Consider the following 13,507-nt stretch of genomic DNA (forward strand, 5'->3'; position numbering starts at 1 on the left):
AATTAATCTACTAAATATTTGAATTTAGTATATATAAAAGAATTAAATAAAATTTTAAAAATAAATAACAAATTTAAATATCCAAATTCATTATCCGTAAAAATAAATTTATTTAGATATTAAATATTCAAAAGTTAATATTAAATAAAAATTAAAATATATATTACTTAAATTTATAAAAGTAAATTGAATATACACAGAGGTTGCAATTTTTAAATACATTATAGGGCGTAGCCAACGTTAAATGGTGGTGTCGGTCGGAGACCGTTGCAAAGGGCAGAAAAAGCCAAAAACAGAACAGTTGACAAATATAAAGACATATGCCCTCAAATCTTACCGGGCACTGCCGCAACCCGCAACGCCAGGCAGGCAATATCTACTTCTTTCTTTGAGTCATACGGCGTAGTGGTTGTGGTGAGCTGAACGCAAGTCGAATGCAGCCAAAGTCAAATTCCCAGAGGACTTCAGTTACTGTCCGCTTATTACATTTTACACGACAGTTCGCAATTTACTGTTTTGCCCTCGCGTTCAATTACATTTATATTTTATAGTCTCTCTCTCATCACTGACCTGGCTCAAACCTCCCCCTCAAGATTGGTTACTGGTGGCTTGTTCTAATCTTATAAGAGTCTGTTCTTTATTTTTATTTTTTATTTTAATTTTTAATTCATTTCTCTACTTCATCAAATCATCCTAGTTTTCTTTCATCTCCCAATTCGATTTTATTTTATTTTTGGATCCAATGCCGGGTCTCAAATCTCCACCAGATGCTCCTCCGCTACGGATTACAGTTTCGGAGCCACCGTCTCATAATCCAGTTCGTACCCCAAACAAAAAGATTCCATCGCCTTCTCCTTCTCGATCCAAGGCTTCCCCAGCTCGCTCCGCAAAGAAGCCTCCCCCTGACTCACCCAACCCGGATGATTCCTCACTCGATAACCCGGATCTCGGCCCTTTTTTGCTCAAGTTGGCCCGAGACACCATTGCTTCTGGAGAGGGTCCTACTAAAGCTTTGGACTATGCGATTCGAGCAGCGAAGTCTTTCGAGAGATGCGCCGTGGAAGGCGAGCCCAGTTTGGATCTGGCGATGAGCTTGCACGTGCTGGCGGCTATTTATTGCAGCTTGGGGAGGTTCGATGAGGCGGTTCCGGTGCTGGAGCAGGCGATTCAAGTACCGGATGTGGAACGGGGCCCGGATCACGCGTTGGCTTCCTTTTCGGGGCATATGCAGCTGGGGGATACGTACTCAATGCTGGGTCAAGCGGAGAAGTCAATTGGGTGCTATGAACAAGGGCTAAAGATTCAGATCCAGGCTCTGGGAGAGACCGACGCCAGAGTTGGCGAGACTTGCAGGTATGGATTGTTTTTGTCTAGATTTATAGCAGATTTGAGATCTTTTGGGTGTTTGTTGAATAGGGTGAAGCGCAAACTATGTACTCTTTGCGAAGAGGTACAAAGATAGGATAGTTTACTAGGTATTGATACAAATCATATATATATATGAGTGTCTATATGTCCATATATATGGCCGATTGCTGGAATCTGGAAGAAATAAAGGGCTAATTTTATTCTGATTCCATAAGGGATGAAACTTTTAACTAGAAAGGTAATGAACTTAAAACCATGTAGCAACCTACAAGCCATTTGCTTCTTCCATGGTGCTTCGTAGAGTGTAATATGCTTTGTTGTCCCTGTAATTAATGAATGGATCGTAGGTTTTAACTTAAAATACAGGATGCTATTGAAGGTCAGTTCTTGTTGGATGTACTTATTTTTCCTTGCGGAGATTTTTGGTGTTTGATTTATTCTGTTTCTTGGTTTTCCCCGGAATGGTTATTTGTATTTTTGCATAAAATTGTTCAAGTTTTGTTCATGAATAATGGAAATGATAGGTACTTGGCTGAGGCCCATGTTCAAGCAATGCAGTTTGATAAAGCTGAAGAATTGTGCAAGAAAACTCTTGAGATACATCATGCACACAGTGAACCAGCATCGCTGGAAGAGGCAGCCGACCGCAGGTTGATGGCACTCGTATGTGAGGCAAAGGGAGATTACGAGGCGGCTCTTGAGCACCTTGTCCTAGCCAGCATGGCAATGATTGCCAATGGGCAGGAGAATGAAGTAGCTTCAATTGATGTCAGCATTGGCAATATTTACATGTCTCTATGTCGCTTTGATGAGGCCATCTTCTCCTACCAGAAGGCACTAACAGTGTTCAAATCATCAAAGGGTGACAACCACCCTTCAGTTGCCTCCGTCTTTGTACGACTTGCGGATCTATACCACAGAACAGGAAAGCTCCGAGAATCAAAGTCCTATTGTGAAAATGCCCTGAGGATCTTTGCAAAACCCGTGCCTGGAACCACAGCAGAAGAGATAGCTGGTGGGTTAACCGAAATTTCAGCCATATATGAATCTGTTGATGAGCCTGAGGAGGCTTTGAAGCTCTTGCAGAAAGCAATGAAGTTGTTGGAAGACAAACCCGGTCAGCAAAGCACAATTGCAGGAATTGAAGCTCGAATAGGGGTGATGTTTTACATTCTTGGGAGGTATGATGAGTCAAGGAACTCTTTTGAGAGTGCAGTAACAAAGCTTAGAGCAAGTGGGGAGAGGAAGTCAGCCTTCTTTGGGGTTGTCTTGAACCAGATGGGCTTGGCTTGTGTCCAATTATTCAAGATTGACGAGGCTGCCGAGTTGTTTGAAGAAGCACGAGCAATACTCGAACAAGAATGCGGCCCATGTCATCAAGATACCCTGGGAGTATACAGCAATCTTGCAGCAACTTATGATGCTATGGGAAGGTAACTAATATTTTAAACTACAATGCGTCAAATTCCGTTCAACCTAGCTTATTATCCATTCTAGTTCCATCATGTATTGTTAAATGTTATAGCATAATATGCTTTTACAGTACAGTGTTATATATATCAAGAATTCAGTTACTTAATCTTCTGATATAAAAATCAGGGTCGAAGATGCAATCGAGATATTGGAGTATGTACTAAAATTACGAGAAGAAAAACTTGGAATAGCAAATCCTGATTTTGAAGACGAAAAGAATAGGCTGGCTGAGCTCCTGAAAGAAGCGGGCAGGCCACGCAACAGAAAAGCAAAATCACTGGAAAATCTCATCGATCCGAACTCAAAGAGGACGGCGAAGAAAGAGGGGACGAAAAAATGGGGTTTCAGAATTTGAAAGGAGGCATTTCCCAGGTCGTATCTAATCTGTTTTTCCAACTTATGTCCACATTCTGTATCATGGAAGATCATGTATAGTGTTACAAGTTGTAATTTCTTGAGCTTTCTGTTTTTGGAGCTTTAAGATTTCATATTTTTTTTCCCTTAACCTTTTTACTACTGTTATTTGTGTTATTGAATGTCTGTGATGTGCTCTTGAAATTTGGAAAAGAAGAATGTTCGTTTGAGTGAATAAATCTTTGGGTGAATAAATTTGATTATATCTTTCTATATCTTTCTATTGTAAACTAATGTATCAACTAAATTTGATTTTTAGTCTTTGTCCCTCCATCTTTCATCCGTTGCAATACGATATTCAACTAGAACTTTATTTATGAAACTCACATTTCATCCGTGATATTCAGCCAAAAGTGTGTCAACGCCACTTTCATCCTTGGAAAAATCTAACAATGTTATACTGATCACCATTGCTTTTCCTCTTTGGCTCTCCTCTACAATCCCAAAATTTTGATTTGACTAATAGACTATAGCATCTCTATTCCAACCTAGACACAGAATAAAAGAACAACAATTGACAGTGAAAATGATGTTGCCAATCCAATCTAACCCATTAAGGGCATTCAAACCCGTATGTGCTATGCGTAGGTCACCGAGAGGGTCTCTCTCTCCTTCAAAAGAGCACCTAAGAGCGTCAATGCTCCTCAAACCACTCTCTTCCATCATATTTAGGGAACTTCTATAATATCTTCGTTCAGCTCAGCCCAAGGGGCACAAAATGTATGTAAGATCTAAGAAACCTTAAAAATGGGCAAGAGACTCTCTCCAATTTTATTCTTTGTTTGTATCAGTACTAACTTAAACATAGAAAGATGTTCTGGAGATCAAACTCCAACGCCCTTTGGCCCTTCTTTCGTTCTTTTATAGGCTCATCTAGCCCCTCCATTAGCCAGCTACCCATCTTGCTAAAATCCACTTTCTCGTTGAACAAAAAACCCTTTTAACCCTAAGTAGGTTTTAGGTGGGTAAAAACTTTTGAGATAGCATTTAATGAAGAGAAAAAAGAGATGACATTCATTTATGGGAACGAGATATATATGAGATGGTATAATGGGTTCATAGAATCTTTCCTTACTCCGAGTTATATTTTTAATAAATTTATTATCGAATCTCAAAATTAATCTTTAAGTTTCTTTAACTACCTTCTTTATTTGTTTGAATTTCGCTAATCCACGAGAGAGAAATTAAAAATTACGCGAGATAAATGTTATACATGTTTCTTTTTTAAAAATGGTTCTTTATCTTAAATGATATATATTTTTAAAATGTGGTTATCTTATCCTTAATGATTTTTTAAAATTTATAAATAAAAATCAATAAATACACTAAAATATTAAAAAAGTAACAATTTTAGATATAAAACATAACCCTATTTTCATGGAATCAATTTCCTTTTACTCATTTTAATTTCGTACTTGGCCAATGCAAAACATTTTAATATCAAACAACAAATGCGATGCCGTTTCATCGCTCCGACAACAAAATCTCCCAGAATAACCCCAGCAAATTACATGTATACAGTTACCCCATCTGGAAAAAGTAAACGAACTCCTCCAAGGAGTTTTATGTAATTTGAAACTAACTTGATCGGCACTTTCAAAAATCTTTTTCATTTATTTTGATATTTTAGGAAATAAATCTCCCTTTTTTCCCAATCGATCTGCCCAAGTAAAAATCCCCACTTTCCCTACTCTTCCAGGTGACCCTTCATCCTGGAATCAGGCAAAACATTAATTAAAATTGTTGTTTTAATTTCAGCGTCATTTTTTATTCTTTTAAAAGTAATTCGAGGAACCCTAGTTTCCCCAACTTGAAAGGTAATAAGGCGACAGTTTTATTTCAATAATCTGATTCTTTTTCTTTTCTTTTTTTTTTTGCTAATTTCTGTCATTTTATTCTGATATTTTTCATACAAGAAGTTCAAATTTCTTTTGCTATGAAACTTAGTGAAAAGTTCAAGCTTGTGGACAAGCCGATTTCCAATCAGTAGATTTTGCATTGAACTCGTGCCCTGAAACGCCTGAGACGATGCCGTTGTCGTTCTTGGTCAACAAATTTTGTGGTATTTTTTTTTATTTCCTCAGATTTCTTATCTGTTTGTCGATATAATTGTGGAGAAAATATGGATTTGTTCAAGATTTTGTGAAGAAAATTTTGGCGTTTGTTGTGCTTAGGTAAAATGCAATAGGAAATTTTAAATTTAGGAAATTACAGAAGCTAACTATGATTTGAGTCGTAATCTCTCTTCTTCACTCGTTTTATTTAGTTGATCAAGTTTCTTAACAATGACTGAACTTATTTAGCTTTTGTTTGATGTTAAACGAAACTCGTTTGATAATTGGATGAGGCTTAAATCCGATTACCCTTTTACTGAGAGATCTCTATTTATGTGTTTAATGGTAAAAGTTAATCTTTTGTAGAATTAGAGATAATTATTTAGCTATTTGATGGGTTCTTGACATTGTTGTGCTGCTATGAATTTCAGGGGATTACATTTATGAACTGCAATGACATATAATGGCATCACAAGCTTATCATCTTCTCTTAAGGTAGTTAGGTACTGAATGCTGTAAAGCACAGAAAACATGGGAGACGGAAATAACACCTCAGGCAGAGGCATTGCAGCCAACAATACTCCATCCGGCAACAGTGAGAAGCCGGAGTGGCTGCAACAGTACAATCTGCTCGGCAAAATTGGTGAAGGTACTTATGGTCTTGTGTTTCTTGCTAGAATCAAGTCTCCAACAAACCGTGGAAAATGCATTGCTATTAAGAAGTTCAAGCAGTCCAAGGATGGGGATGGTGTCTCCCCCACTGCCATCCGAGAAATCATGTTGCTCCGGGAGATTTCACACGAGAATGTTGTGAAGCTTGTGAATGTGCACATTAATCACGCAGATATGTCATTATACCTGGCTTTTGATTATGCTGAATATGACCTCTATGAAATCATTAAGCACCACAGGGACAAGGTTAATCATGCCATGAACCAATACACTGTTAAGTCATTGCTCTGGCAGCTGCTTAATGGACTGAACTATCTCCACAGCAACTGGATCATACATCGAGATCTAAAGCCGTCAAATATATTGGTTATGGGTGAAGGTGAAGAACAAGGGGTTGTCAAAATTGCTGATTTTGGACTTGCAAGGATTTATCAAGCTCCCTTGAAGCCATTATCTGAAAATGGTGTAGTTGTAACTATTTGGTACCGTGCACCTGAATTGCTTCTTGGTGCAAAGCACTATACCAGTGCAGTTGATATGTGGGCTGTTGGATGTATTTTTGCTGAGCTTTTGACTTTGAAGCCACTTTTTCAAGGTGCAGAAGCCAAATCTACACCAAATCCTTTTCAACTGGATCAGCTGGACAAGATATTTAAGATCTTAGGCCATCCCACCCTGGAAAAGTGGCCTACGCTTGCAAGTCTTCCACATTGGCAATCAGATGTGCAGCACATTCAATCACACAAATACGAAAATGCTGGACTTCACAGTGTTGTTCATCTTTCTCCGAAGAGTCCTGCATTTGACCTTTTATCTAGGATGCTTGAATATGATCCTCGTAAGCGTATAACTGCTGCACAGGCCTTAGAGCATGAGTACTTCAGAATTGAGCCCTTACCAGGTCGCAATGCACTGGTACCCAGCCAGCCAGGAGAGAAAATAGTCAATTATCCTACTCGTCCGGTGGACCAGAATACTGATTTTGAAGGGACAACCAGCATTCAGCAACCACCGCAACCTGTGTCATCTGGAAATGTAGCTGGTGGCATGGGTGCCCATGTAGGGAGAAATGGATCTGTGAATCGGCCCATGCCACCTCCTCCCATGCAGAGAATGCCACAGGGCATTATGGCTTATAATTTCTCATCACAGGCTGGAGTGGGTGGTGGAATAAATCCAGGAGGCATGCCAATGCAACGAAATCTTGCTGCCCAAGCTCATCAGCAGCAACAGTTGAGAAGGAAAGATCCAGGAATGGGCATGACTGGATACCCTCCGCAGCAAAAATCAAGACGCATGTAAGAAAATTAACTTCTGATATGTTAATCATCTGAATGTAATTGAGTACAGTGTTGTATTCTTTCAATTTCAGTATATTATTAAGCTTATTTCATGGAATTTATAGCCCATTGACTTGTGCGAGATCTATAGATCTATTAATGTGAACTCTCTGCATGTTCAATCACAAACCATGCTTCAAATTCAAAGTCATAGATTACTGTGAGATCAATCCCCTAGGTTCAAAATGTCCGTTGAATAACCTTACTGTTATTGCTTGATGAACATTTCCTTGCTGCAGATATTCGTATGTTGCAATATTTTTTTTGTTTGACGACTTATGAATTTAGTTATTTGAAAGTTAGCAAAGATCAGGTGCACAGGTGAGTTTTTGACCCCAACATGAAGAGGCCTCCAAAGCTTACAAGTCACAGATCTCAAACCTTCAACATTTTGTTCTTACGAGGGAAACATGGTATCTTTATCTTTTATTTTTTTATGTTTAGTTAAGGTTTTCTTTTACCAGGTGATGCTGAAGTAGGTTAGAAAATCTTGAATGGAGTTCCAATTTGAGTTCTGGTAATCATTTGCCTTCTTTTTGTCTTGCTCTTAGCAGAGACGAGAATTGGGATTTTTTTAGTTAAAAAGAAAGGTTTCTTACAGCTTGAGCAAGCACTTGGAACCAAAACCTGTACTTTCACTCACCTAGAATTCTAGGACTACAAGAATTAAATTCTAAAATTACAACCTAATCATAACACTCCAGTACTCTCACAGGAACTACCTAGATTGGCCATCGCACTTTGAACAGACAATCTAACCATATAGCAGCCTGATGATATTGAAACATCTAGGCATTCCTGAAGGTCGGAATCACAAGCTATCAAAACCCATTCATTATCCTCATCCAAATACTTGATTTCAAAAGTACCCACATCCAGCTTCAGCCTCTTGGTCACTTCCTCTTTCAGTTCCACTATACCAGAAGTTAAGGAGATCCGAAATCTAATTATATCTTCTCTGTATGTAGCCTTAATCGTCACACTCGTTTTTTCCTGCCTAGCTGTTAAATTGGGTGTTGATTGAGTATAAGTAGTTGTGGCCTGCTTGAGAGCCAGATCAGAATATGGAGGTGGTGTCTCATCTACGGCGGCTTCCGCTGCTGAAGGGCATAGGTTTCTCAAGTCTTTAGAACTTCCGGCACCCTCTACTAGCATACCCCCAAAGGGCTCTTGACATTCTGTAGCCAGAAGGGCTTCAGGCATTGAGAATGTGGCTGATACATTCAACCCCCCTAAAGATTGAAAGGCCAATTCAGGAGGGCTGTGTGCTTTAAAGCATTGAATGGAATTGAGTGGATCCTTAGTACCTGCGCTTTCAATTTCAGGATTACCTTGGCACAGGCCACGAGAAGTAGGCATGTCAGCACTCTCTTCTCTTTGGCATCTCAGCACTTCTTCCCCTTCATCCATGTTCGGTGAAAGCCCATTCAGCTGAGGGAAAAGTTCTTGGCTCGATGTCCTCCCTCCAAGCAACCAATCTTCCACCAAAGCTTGTCCATTACTTCCCTGTGTACTATCATCTTTTTCACCTTGAGGCTCCAAAGGTTTGGAGTTTGGTGAGTTCTGTTGATTGGAACCTTTCAAACTGGTTGGCCATGATACCGAACCAACAGTAACTGGGAGCGGACTACTGGCGAGAGAAGCTAAACCAAATGTGCTGTCTGTCGTACCTTGGACAGATTCAATAACACATTTTAGCTTGCTCAAGGAACGGTTAACTTTGTTGATCCTACGAGATGGCCATCGGGAGATCCCATGCTGCCTGCAGATGCGCTTCATTGTCGTAGGACAAACTGTAAAGCAAAAATCTCCCTGAGCATAGTCCATTTGAATAGTACCAAAACTGTATTCCAGATTATATAATATAAGTTTAAAGGCTAAGAAAAATTTTCATATAGAGCATATTACCACCAAGGCTTTTTGCAGCATCTTTGAGACTCCCTGCAAAATACTGTTGGAGCACCTCCAGACTAATTGATTTCTCGGTTTTCCCACGTTTTCTCTCCAGTTTTTTTCCATCTTTATTCTGTGGAAGACAAATAGGTTTGTCACTTCCACTAGCTGCAATGCTACCTCCAGTAGTTGCAGGGTCAAGATTCATGGTTAAATACTGTCGTGACGAATCTAATTGTAGTTCTCTATCTGGTGAGGTGTTAATCCCAGGTGGTGATTTCACGGATGGAGGGATTGGAAACGATTCAAGTATCGAATCATGCCTTTCATCTGAAGAAGCTTCAATGATTTGGATAAATCCTTCACTCTCTTCAAGTTTGTCTCCGGAAGCAACCTTAAGACTTCGGAAATGCTGCTTCATTGTTGCCAGTATGGAGCCCAACAAAGTCCGTTGTTCATTGCTGTCAACAATAGCTGAGGGCAAAAAGAATTCAAGAACATAATCATCATCTCCGGTATAAGCACTCCGTAAACAGATTGCGAAACATGCGGTTAATCCAAACATGCGAGCATAGTGTACCAAGGGGTACTCAGTTTTGCAAAACTGGGTAATGTCGGCACAGAAGCACGAGTTGTGGCATAAAAACGCCCGACCGGCAACACCCTGACCCTTTTGTAGGTGATGCTCGAGACAAGCCTCTCGGAAACCCCACGTGTGAGCATCTACAACATAGGAAGCCAAATCAGTTGTTGACATACAGACTTGTCCCATGCAGCTACCATCAAAACTTGTACAGCTTCTTTTTAGACCACCACCATTGGCCAGAACACTGCGATGCTGGCAAGGAACCCAGGTTTGAGCCAAAGGTAGTTTGTGATTTTCACATACTACTGTCAAAATCTCCAAAATTTCGGCCAACGCATTTTGGCGACTTTTATTGCAAATCTGGTGTAAAAGCATTACTTCATCAGTAACAGACAGAAGAAATGAAATAACACCATACATTTTTTTGCAGTATCCATAAAGTGAACAAACAGATTTGAAGAATAAGCTTTTAAAGCTTCACCTGGGTGATCGGATGATCCAATATTTCTGAACTCTTCAGATTCACTGCCTGCATGAGAACTGAAATCACGTGACTGAGGAATCTCGAAGCATTTTAACATAATATTTGCCAAGAATCAGTGCTTAAGAATACAAAAGGAAAATAAGAAGGGTTCTTTGAGAAAGTCTCCAACGGACGGACTGGATGTGAATGTCAAATATGGGTATATATTCAACACAGATTTGTTCAGTTTTTTAAAGTTCTTTCATGTATTTGAACTTTGGAGGGTCCTTGGAATGTCAAATTACTATATTCGTATCCGGGAAATGCGTACTTGGAAAAAAATACAAGGTTAGGATGTACTGGAAAGAAACACAACCTGAAGTGCTCTGCATACTTTATCAACCTCAGGTGCATAGTTAATCTTCTGTGAAGTCATTATGAGTTCAAGTACACCAACACAAGACTGCATTGAAGGTTCAAACACTGGCAATGCCAAGGTTCCCTGAACATTGTAATGCAAAGCATGGCCGAGCCGTGAGTACTCTTTGCTCGAATAATACTGCACATTCGGAGTCCATTCTGGCAATTTCTGCAGGAAAACACGACCGGGAAGCCCGAGCTGCTTATCACTCTCCCCATCGACAGAAAACATGTACATCAATGAAACCATCCGATACTGATGCAGCCCATTGCTATTTGGATCGAGAACGAAGGGTTGTCCTGAAGTCGTTAGGACATATCGGCCACCACTCTTTATGGGCGCCCAAACCTGTGCTAGAACATGTTGTTGTGTCGATTCTTTGAAGTAACGCAGTGCCTGAGTCATCCTTTCTTTCATTGCACAATAACTATCTGGGTTCTCAAGTGGAACCGGTCCCAGAAATGGCGAAGACAGCCCTCTCTTATTATCGTCTTCCTTAGGATTTTCATTCACTGAATTGGAAGTGCCTGCATTTAGTATAGTTTTGAAATACAAATCAAGTCAGTTAAGCAAACATGTACAGTTTCTAGAATGACGCTCTAGAATAAGCCCAGAAAATTGTAGAATATTAGGTACCCCATATTGTATTTTTATTCAATCATAAGTTCAATTTCCTTCTTCCATGGAATTAGGGTCTTGAGAAACTTAAAAAAGGGATTTAAAAACCCGAAGAGATGAGATAATTTCGGACACGTACTAAAAATTATAAAAATATTAAATATTATCAGGTACCAATCATTTTGGATATGAAATGAAAATATTTACATAAACATCAACAAAATTTTCAGGGTTCCAAGAAGGGTCAAATTCAACCAAGACAGACCAAACCCTTCAAATCAACAAACTAAAACACGAAAAACCCAAAAAGGGATCAGCTATTACAAATAAGAAAGCCAAAAAGAAAAAGAGAATAAAATATTGGAAGTCCAGAAAAGGACTAACAGGTTAGGAAAAGATTGTAACCGGCTGCAGACCCAAGCTTACTATCTTCATCAGAGAAAGTCCAGAGAGGAGAAAAAGGCTGCTCAGAAGAAGATATGATGAAAGGAGAAGGTGGGTTAGAAAGGAAAGTCAGCTGATCCAACGGCCAGGAATTCTGGAGATCAACGCCATCATCGTCATCATCAACCGAATCCATGATCCCCTGCGGTTGTTGTTTTGGCGGGAAAGGACATGCTTTGTCTTCCTCTGGCTCACACATTCTCCTGGGGAAAAGGAAATTTTTTGCTCCTTAAAAAAATTCTTGTTATTTGGGGTGGAGAAAGGAAAGTTGTTTTCCTCTGTGGGTTTTTGTTTGGTGGGGAGAGACAGAGAAGAAGGAGAAAAAAAACAAACAAAAAGAAAAAACACATACGTAATACAATACAGTGACTTGTTTCTGCGCATATTTGTTAATTCACGCATTCTGGCATATTGATGCAGAAAGGACATTTTTTATTTAATATTTAAAACTATCAATATGCACTCGATCTCATCTCTTTTTATACCAATAAAAATATTAATTTAATTCATAATCAATTAAAATTGCCTCAAAAATCTATGAAAAGGAAGAGTAAATTCATATTAAAAAAAGAGAGAGTGAGAGAGAAAGGAACATAAAATGGGCCACACAAAGCTAAAAATATCTTTTGAGAAAACTTAAAAAAAAACCATACAGAAAATTATATTTGATTTCTATACAATAAAAATTTTCAATACCTTGCAAAAAAAAACCCTTATATTACACTTTAAATTATAACACCTGTTACGCGCAAAAATGATCATAAGTACCACAGTGTTTTTACTTCCAAATAATTTAAACAAAAATAATATGAATATTAAAGACACCAACAATCATCAAAGCATAGATCAGCGAGAGATGGAGAGACGCCGAAGTCGCAACAGAAATAGGCAATGGCTTCACAAAGCAAAGGGAAAAAAAGAAGAAAATCAGCCATGAACGGAGTCTCACTAGACATCAAAATGATGGACGAAAACAAAGTGAGAGACCCTCTGGAGCTCTAAGGCCTGCTTCACGCATGCAGGCGGACTAAGGTCAGCTAAAAGAGAACCACAGGTCTTGAGTTATTATGCCGAAAAAACTAAGGGCATGGAAGGAACCTAAACGATGGTTGATGATGTGAGTGGTCACGACCCTGGCCCGAACTGGAAGGGATGATAGAGTTTGAACCTTAAACTCACAGTCAAAAAATGAGAAACGTGTGGCGCTGAAATGTGTTTTAATCACATGAGTAGGGGTGCCTTCCAAGTTCCAAACAACATGTGTCATTGCCTCCATGTACCCAAAAAAAAAAGTTTTATTCTTTACAAGAATGAAAATGTGATTCCTCCTAAAATTGATTAGCTGAGTCTACTTAAACAAATCTCACGTCATTGATTGATTTTATATTACACCCAGTGACGAACCCTTGGAAAAATAAAACTAATAAAATGAGAATATTTTAAATTTTTTGGCTTAACAACACAATCGATAATAGTTGACGACTTCTATTTATTATTGTTTATAAATTTTTGGCTTAACAAATGAGATTAAGTGGTGATATATATACCGCACAAATGTATTTTTAATAAATAAAATATGCAGCAATATATTAATTTTCTTTGTAAATTTGAACAAAAAAAACCTTCATTATTGTCACTGGAAAATATCATCATGACTAGAAAATTTCAGAATCATTACTCGAGCTTGAATAGGTTAGATTAAACCCGGCTTAAAAACTTATTTTACTATTTTAAAATATAAAAAATATTTTGTATTTAAAA

The 13,507-nt window shown here is 38.7% G+C and overlaps 3 protein-coding genes across 6 annotated transcripts; 2 read left to right on the plus strand and 1 right to left on the minus strand.

Moving 5' to 3' along the window:
- Positions 1-423: 423 nt before the first annotated feature.
- On the plus strand, positions 424-3,470 carry LOC105800202 (protein KINESIN LIGHT CHAIN-RELATED 1). Its single transcript, XM_012631185.2, has 3 exons — positions 424-1,353; positions 1,893-2,801; positions 2,968-3,470. Exons 1-3 carry the CDS (start codon positions 743-745, stop codon positions 3,194-3,196), a joined length of 1,749 nt encoding a protein of 582 aa, XP_012486639.1. The 5' UTR covers positions 424-742; the 3' UTR covers positions 3,197-3,470.
- A 1,355-nt stretch (positions 3,471-4,825) lies between these two features.
- Positions 4,826-7,379, plus strand: LOC105800207 (cyclin-dependent kinase E-1). Of its 3 annotated transcripts, none has more exons than XM_012631192.2 (3): positions 4,826-5,072; positions 5,172-5,317; positions 5,741-7,379. In XM_012631192.2, the coding sequence occupies exon 3, from the start codon at positions 5,841-5,843 to the stop codon at positions 7,281-7,283; it is 1,443 nt and encodes a 480-aa protein (XP_012486646.1). In that variant the 5' UTR covers positions 4,826-5,072; positions 5,172-5,317; positions 5,741-5,840; the 3' UTR covers positions 7,284-7,379. The 3 variants fall into 3 exon arrangements, with proteins under 3 accessions (XP_012486646.1, XP_012486645.1, XP_012486647.1); XM_012631191.2 differs by having other exon boundaries at positions 5,175-5,317; XM_012631193.2 differs by having other exon boundaries at positions 5,203-5,317.
- Positions 7,380-7,876: 497 nt separating this feature from the next.
- Positions 7,877-12,163, minus strand: LOC105800203 (protein NLP6). 2 transcript variants are annotated; one of them, XM_012631188.2, is made up of 6 exons: positions 11,687-12,163; positions 10,640-11,211; positions 10,282-10,329; positions 9,230-10,160; positions 8,653-9,114; positions 7,877-8,553 (listed from the first exon to the last, which is right to left on the minus strand). In XM_012631188.2, the coding sequence occupies exons 1-6, from the start codon at positions 11,943-11,945 to the stop codon at positions 8,012-8,014; spliced, it is 2,814 nt and encodes a 937-aa protein (XP_012486642.1). In that variant the 5' UTR covers positions 11,946-12,163; the 3' UTR covers positions 7,877-8,011. The 2 variants fall into 2 exon arrangements, with proteins under 2 accessions (XP_012486642.1, XP_012486641.1); XM_012631187.2 differs by having other exon boundaries at positions 7,877-9,114; positions 11,687-12,161.
- Between the last annotated feature and the right edge of the window lie 1,344 nt (positions 12,164-13,507).

This window comes from Gossypium raimondii, chromosome 9, assembly GCF_025698545.1.
Source record: "Gossypium raimondii isolate GPD5lz chromosome 9, ASM2569854v1, whole genome shotgun sequence".
Taxonomy (NCBI): Eukaryota; Viridiplantae; Streptophyta; class Magnoliopsida; order Malvales; family Malvaceae; genus Gossypium; species Gossypium raimondii.

Coding starts and splice junctions, on each gene's coding strand:
- LOC105800202 (XM_012631185.2), top strand. CDS start 743: ATGCCGGGTCTCAAATCTCCACCAGATGCTCCTCCGCTACGGATTACA. Junction 1,354..1,892: donor AGAGTTGGCGAGACTTGCAG/GTATGGATTGTT, acceptor TGGAAATGATAG/GTACTTGGCTGAGGCCCATG. Junction 2,802..2,967: donor ACTTATGATGCTATGGGAAG/GTAACTAATATT, acceptor TATAAAAATCAG/GGTCGAAGATGCAATCGAGA.
- LOC105800203 (XM_012631187.2), bottom strand. CDS start 11,945: ATGTGTGAGCCAGAGGAAGACAAAGCATGTCCTTTCCCGCCAAAACAA. Junction 10,330..10,639: donor AAGTATGCAGAGCACTTCAG/GTTGTGTTTCTT, acceptor GTTCTCATGCAG/GCAGTGAATCTGAAGAGTTC. Junction 9,115..9,229: donor TGCTGCAAAAAGCCTTGGTG/GTAATATGCTCT, acceptor TTTGCTTTACAG/TTTGTCCTACGACAATGAAG.
- LOC105800207 (XM_012631192.2), top strand. CDS start 5,841: ATGGGAGACGGAAATAACACCTCAGGCAGAGGCATTGCAGCCAACAAT.